Source organism: Mastomys coucha, unplaced genomic scaffold, assembly GCF_008632895.1.
Source record: "Mastomys coucha isolate ucsf_1 unplaced genomic scaffold, UCSF_Mcou_1 pScaffold7, whole genome shotgun sequence".
NCBI classification, from domain to species: domain Eukaryota; kingdom Metazoa; phylum Chordata; class Mammalia; order Rodentia; family Muridae; genus Mastomys; species Mastomys coucha.
This window is the reverse complement of record NW_022196913.1, coordinates 31,572,516-31,580,148: the sequence shown is the minus strand read 5'-3', so window position 1 is coordinate 31,580,148 and position 7,633 is coordinate 31,572,516. Positions and strand designations below refer to the sequence as shown.

The following is a 7,633-nucleotide window of genomic DNA, read 5'->3' as shown; positions in this document are numbered from 1 at the left end:
TTGTTTCTGTGTTTTTTGGAGGGGAAACTGGGAATGGAGAAATTTACATGTAAATAAAGAAAATATAATAAAAAAAAATTAAAAAAAAAGATTACAACATATAATTAAAAAAAAAAGACTTATAAAGACAAAACTGTTCAGAATAAACACCTACTGCTATGCTCTGGTAATTCAGGAAGGAGACAGGAATATATAAGAACCTGAAGAAAATAGGGAAAGTCTGGGCCATAGCTATATCCATTTGAATATAAAAATCCCATCAGTATTTTTGAATGAGAGATAGCTGAGGCTATGTACAATATATCTTGGACACTAGTAACATCCTGGAAACAAGATAACCACTGAAGATATATTTATGTCTGTGGTCACAGATACTAGGTTGCCCTCCTTGACCCTAACAGGGAAGGTCATAAGATCATCAATTGCAGTTCAAGTGTCACTTCCTTCTGCCCTCTAGCAGGATGTGCTCTACTATATAGGAGGTGGAAAGTTAAGAGAAGGAAGGACTTTTGGGATGCAGATTTCCTGAATCAGCAGACAAGCTTTGGTGTGACTTCTCAGTGATGTTACTGTCTTTGACTCAAGTATTTTCCTGTAAGTAACTCTTCATTTAAATTCCTCTACAGAAACTTAAATATTGTATTACAGGGAAGTTTACTTGTTGCTTTTATTGTTGCCCTACATGGGATAATTGGACATTTGTTTGTACCTAACCAGGGAAAGCAAAGCCACATAGACTTTGGAGAATCATATTAATCACTGCTCTAGAAAAAAAATAAACTCTGGGATTAGTGATTTTCAAGGGTTGTAATATTAGCATAGAGACATGTAGTTATGTCCAGAGATATTTTGCCTTGTCTTAATTAATATGCATACAAAGCATAGGTGGAGGCATGTGAGCTCTAGCTGTATCAGGGATTTGTCTTAATACTACAAAACAAGGCATATCCAAAACAAGAAATGATTCATCTCAAAAAAGTGAAAACTGCAGATATAGAGACATTAAGATGAAGAGAGAGCAGTAGAGCCTATGGGTCAAATTAGTAACAACTTAGGAAAGGAATGAAAGCATTCTGGTTCCGAGTTCTTGTCTATGAATTCTTTGACTTGGATGGATGCAACCAAACTGTCATTCCTGGAGAGAAATGTATACAAACATTGCATATGTGAATAACATAGAACTTTAACAATTGTGTTCAAGTAAAATAAATGTATAAAACTTCCCACTACTGCTAACTTGATTCTATTACTAATATTTAGAGAAAAATGAATTAGTAACAAAAGTAAATCTGATTTTATGTAAAAGAAAATCAAAATGATCAGTCTTCTTTCTTTCTTGTAGGACTATGAAAATCCTTCAGTTGATTAATAAATGGAGTATACATATGCACAATTTAATATATATGTATATCAGAGATAAAATAAATTTAAGAATGCAGGGGCATTTTCAAAGATGTATTAGTAATATGAGTTATTTGACAGTATTTTTATTTTCAAATAAAATTAGTGCTTATTTTTATTTTACACAGTGTTTTGGCATATTTAGAAATTTTAAGTAATTGGATGTAGATGTTTGCCCTTCATTCCTCCTACCAATTTCCTAAGTTTGTGTTGGACACTACCACTAATATTAACAAGAGGTCTACCGAAATTTAGATTCCTGGGAGTCACGTTTTATAATATCTTTTTGCCAGACTTGTGTCCATAAAGGTAAGTAGCTTTTAAATTTGATGAATGTATGACATGTCACCCTGTTGTAAACTATTGATAGGTTACAGTTCTGTTCTGTTTTTCTTCATGTAAAACACACATGAAAAGAAAGTTGATGAAGCCAACACCTGTCATTGCAAAATCATTTAAAGGCATGTGCTATACAGAACAGAGAAAGTAGATAAAATCAAATTTCTGGAGCCAGAGACAGGTCACCATGGACAATGTATGACTCTTTTCATGGATTTACAACAACTCATGGCAACACAGATCATCAGATGAGGGTCAAAGAAATTGATGTACAAAATAAAAAAGACATGATATTTTGAAGCTGAGTTTGTAATTCCATGCTGTGGCATCATGTTTATGAAAGCATTCTCTTCATCCTCAATATTAAAAAGACAAATAATGTGTTTTCACAAATAATGAGAATAAAGCAAACCTGTACATACTACCTTTGGCAGATTAGAAACAAACACACTATTAGACACTGAGTTATAAGTTTCAATTTTTTGACTGCCTTAATTCTGAAAACAAAGAGAAATCTGCAGGATGTTAAATGATCTGAAGAATCTGATTTGATCATGTGATTTGACTTATGGTTAGCTGTAAATGTTAGGAGTAAACAGAAACATGTCTGGAAATAATAAAATTTCAGGATATTAATCAGATTTCAAAGTATAATTCTGAACAAATATATTTAATTATCTAAACTTGCACAGTAGAAGATGCTCATTTCTCAACATATCTAAAACTAACAAATTCTGTAAAAGAAGCCACTATGATGAGGCTTTCATTAACAGAGTAACTGTTCAGAACCTCAGAGAAGGACGTTTGAGTGGTCTCTCTTCTGTTTTAGCAAGGGCATCATTGCTCCTGTTCCTGGCATCCTACCTGCTTTTGTGGGAGAATGTAGTCTCTACATCCACCTGTGCTGAGAAGGATGCCAACATCCAGGACCCCTTAGAGAAACTTCTCACATTGACAACCTTTATGTCTCATGTCGTCAGTAGTGAAACTGCAAAACTCTTCAGTGAATTTGTAAGTTTCCCTCTAACTCATGGCTACTTTCTAAAATAGGCCTTCGTGCTACTCTTTGGAATGTAGTATACCATAAATAGAGAATAATCATGACCCGAATGTCAAACAATACAGTATTATAAGGAGGAAATATCATAGCCACTAAACTCTATAACAGGAGAATAGGACATTCTCAAGAAATGTTAATTATTTCCTAAAGTTAAATAATTTTAATATTTTTTATTTTGAATTTTATTTTACTTAAGATACGAAATTATGGCAAAGAAAAGAGTGTAATCATTATTCCTATTACATATCACTGGGCATATGAGAGTGGCTTTTGACAAGATTTCTAAAGCCTTCCCCTTTTACAGTCTTAGGTTTAAGGATTACGTTGAAGATACACAATTTGGGTATGGAAACTGAAAGCAATTCATTCTCTGCATTTTGACCATTTGTGTACCTCTATAATGGTTTCCATCTGGTTCTAGAAGAGCCTTCTTTGATGAGGGGTGAGAGTTACCCTTATATGTGGGTATAAGGATAGTTATTTATGATATAGTTACAGAATATATTGAATTAAGAACTGACAGTAATGGGTTCCATGATCTCTCATCTACAGATAGTTGGCAACTTTACATTACCATGTGTTGATTCACTTCTGTTGAATTAAATAACTATCAAGTACATCAGAATGCTAGTCTTTGGAGCATTCATAAAATTTCCAATCTCTTACTTATTTACTATTTCATCATTTCCAGAATAATCAGTATGCTCAGGGCAAGAGATACAATGACAGAATCCCTGAGACTTGTCACACCGCTTTTTTTGATACTCCAGCAAACAAGGAGCAATCTCTAGGAAGGAATGTAAGTATTTGCTCATTATACTTCATCACCAGAATATGTGAGGGAATAAAGCATTTCTACATAGTGAAGGTGGTAAAGACACCACCCTGGATATGTTATGAGCAATAAAGTAATCATACTGCATGGTTAGTAAGTGAAATCTTCCAACTCATGTTTTAGATGATCCATAATATACATGGAGAAAAATTCTTTTACCAGTGTTAACCCCTAATCTTTTATAGGAAAGTTTCAATTGACATTAACATTCATAATTGAATATTCATTAATATAAGATAAGCAGCTTACATATAGATATATTTATCATGGTTACTGATGACCCCAAGTTGGCAGCATAGTACATACTAACCTATTCATTTATGACTGTCAAGTAGTTTGTGCTCCTACCCTTATTTCTTTTACTAATTTTTTATTCCTAACTGATTGTCCTTCTTTTAATTTATAAATGAAAAACTATCTGAGCAAACAGTCCAATGAACATTGTACTGTGTTCTGAAGATACAATCATCCTGTATATATGATAAAAAATCTGCGTATAATGTCAGTTCAAATTTATACTTGTTATCATCTCTCATATGTAATTGTTTGCCATAATTAATTTCAGGATTGAGTTTAACATTATCATATAGCCCTATACATTCATACAACACCATTTATTTTATATATTTTCTTTAATGCCCCATGCACTCTGTGGGTCTTCAGTTGAAATAATAAAAATGATATAAATGTAGTAAAGAATTGGAAGCATGAACAATGAGTGTTTGAGCAGGAAATCTCACTTATTGAGAAAGGTTACTTCACTAGGAGCTTCATAGAATAATATATTGGATGTTCTGAGTTAAAATTTCGATACAATTTCATAATATGGCACCAGTAGCTACAGTTTTACTTATATAATTTGTACCATGTATAAAATAATATGAATAGCTACAGATATTTTATTGTCTTGAGCAAAACCCCACTTTATCTCATTGTATTGTATTACTTAGCCAGAAACACTACTGACATTGGTACACAGTCTTTTGAATTCTTGGACCAACACTCTGAATCATCTTGTGAATGAAATGTCTACAATGCAAGGAGATCCTTCTTCCCTTATCTCAAAAGCCAGAGAAATTCAGACAAAATTTGATGAACTCACAACGGGTGTTAAAACAATTCTCCGCATGGTGAGCAGTCTTCTGGCAGTTCTTACCTTTTTTCATGCCTAAATGGGATGAAATGACATATGCATTTAAATGTTTTACTTGAAAAACAATGATTAAAAATGTCAGTTATACAGATTATAACAGAAAACCACAACTGTTCAAAATGTATCATTGTGAAGGCCAGTCCCAGTGGATATATCTACAAAACATTCCCACATGTAAAACTCAGGGAGCACTGCAGAAGAGAGAGAGGAACAATTTCAGAACCAGAGAATCAGGGAGTTTGCTCTAAAAATATGCCTCCTATGAATGTCAGATGGGTCACCAACAGGGTCTTACCCACATGACTTCCTAAAATATAAGATGAAAATAACAAACCCCATTAGACATGCCAACTTGGACAGTGCATGGGAGGACAGTTCATGAGGAACTACACAGAGTTCTATACAACGGACTGCAGGGAGCAGAAATGTTGATAGTAGGAGGAAAAGTTTTTCCCAAGGAAAAGTCCATCAATTGGCTTTCAAAATCCAAATGTCCAGCCCTGAATACATACATACAAGTAACATTATTTACAGTCTGATCAGGTTATACTTAGGACTACATGTGTAGATACATAGAAATATTTGCAGGTAACAATAATTACAAAAGAGGTCATATATTGGAGGAGAGAATGGAAGCAAGAAAGAGAAGAATTGATATAATTAAATTATGACAAAAAATGCAAAAACTTAAAGAACAGATACCTAACTACCTCAGCAGATCTTATCTCAGTCATGCATTGATTATTTCTCTTAATTCACACATAGCAATCCTCATGTGCTCTAGAGTTTTTGTACACACATTATTTTGAGAACTGATTTGGTTGAAAGTAAGAGAAAAATTAGATTTAAGGTCAAATTTTATGAATTACAAAAATCAAGACTGGGTCTATGCTGAGGACAAAGTTTGTTCAGTAATAAAAATGAAAGCATTTCCTTCATTTTCCTGTTGCCACATTCATGTTTACAAAGTAGCCACTTGGGGACTGGAGAGATAGCTCAGTGATTAAGCTGACTACTCTTCCAAGGTCCTGAGTTCAATTCCCAGCAACCACATGGTGGCTTACAACCATCTGTAGTGGAATCTGATGGTCCCTTTTTGGTATGTCTGAAGATAGCAACAGTGTACTCATATAAATAATAAATAACTACTGCAAGAAACATTTTATTAGGGATTTCACATGTGCGAGAAAATGTATTCAGTAGGGGTATACTGAAGCATATCTATGAAAATCTATATATATATATATATTACAATATTAAGAATACAAATATGTTTATAAATCTATATTCAATATTTATAAAAATAAACATTTAAAATATAATTAATAATTGGCTGACTATCCTTTTGCTGATCACATTCAGATTGGAGAAAGAGATAATGAGACCTACCTTGCCTGGTCTGGACTGGCATCTTTGCAGTCAAGCAACGAAGATGTTCGATGTTTTTCTTTCTATACCCTGATCCGCTGCCTGCTCAGAGATTCTCGAAAAGTAAATACTTATCTTGAGGTCATCAAATACAAAATAGTGGATCAAAACAACTGTTAATAGCAAATTGATACAATCTGCTTCTGAGATGCCTCTTTATAAGATGGTACTGCAAAGCTCCCTTTTAATTTTTCTCTCATCTCTAAAAATAAAAATTGTTTGGAAGCACTAAAATCTTAGTCAGTTGCTTCAAATTCCTATTGTTGGTTCATGCAAAATATATCCATATCATTGACATCTTCCTTTCAAAATGTTTTGTAAATAACAGAAGATAAGCACCTAACACACACACACACACACACACACACACACACACACACACACACACACAATTGTTAGAAACAAAAAATATTAGTCATACAGCATATTAATTCTATCAAAAACCCAATGAAGGTGACAGATATATTTTGAGAGCCAGCCAATCTTTATCAGACTATTTGCAGGGCACTGACTGAGACTACAGGAAGTATGCAAGTGCACCATCCATACATGTTGTGAAATTTTTCAGTGATATGAAGTGTGTTACAACTCTTATATGACATGGTTCTGGAATTCTCTTCAAGGGTCTTCAACCATGTTCCTTGGAATTTTTGCTTCCTTACCATCATCTTAGACAAACATTCCATTCATTCTGAGTAAAACAAGGCCTTTCCAGGCTAATATCAATTTGGTTCTTACTGATATTGTTTAGTACTTTGCTCTCATTTTTTTGGTGGTTGAAATAAGGCAACAGCAAAGGCAGAGATGAATATATCCAAAAGGATTTCTTCTCCTTTCTTCTGGATTTTTATCCCTTTGCTTTTTCTCAGACTTAGCATTTAGAATACAGAAATATTACACTACTATTGACTTATGGCACAATACCAAAGACATTTTTCTCATTAAGACTCAAAATGTATTGCTTGGAAGTAATAAATTTTTCTCTTGGGGGTTCACTAGAGGTTTCCTAAAACACACTAGCATAACTCAAGATTCAGTATCTTTATCAGCACAGCGGAGCCAATGCAGTTAAGGAAAAAGGTCAAGTAACATAAAAAGGCAGGCCTATCAGAATCACACCAGACTTCTCACGAGAGACTTTGAAAGCTAGAAGATCCTGGACAGATGCCCTACAGAACCTACCAGAACACAAATGCCAGCCCAGGCTACTATACCCAACAAAACTCTCAATTACCATAGATGGAGATAACAAAATATTCCATGACAAAATTGAATTTACACAATATCTTTCCACAAATCCAACCCTATAAAGGATAATAGATGAAAAACACCAACATAAGGTAAGTGTGCAATGATTGTGCCTCAGATAGGAACAAATTCGGTGGTAGCGCACGCCTTTAATCCCAGCACTTGGGAG

General features: G+C 33.9%; 1 protein-coding gene across 1 annotated transcript; it reads left to right on the top strand.

The window, feature by feature from the left end:
- Positions 1-498: 498 nt before the first annotated feature.
- Positions 499-6,442, top strand: LOC116082173 (prolactin-2B1). The gene is made up of 5 exons (XM_031359024.1): positions 499-594; positions 2,570-2,751; positions 3,492-3,599; positions 4,586-4,765; positions 6,151-6,442. Exons 1-5 carry the CDS (start codon positions 564-566, stop codon positions 6,334-6,336), a joined length of 687 nt encoding a protein of 228 aa, XP_031214884.1. The 5' UTR covers positions 499-563; the 3' UTR covers positions 6,337-6,442.
- The last annotated feature ends 1,191 nt before the right edge of the window (positions 6,443-7,633 follow it).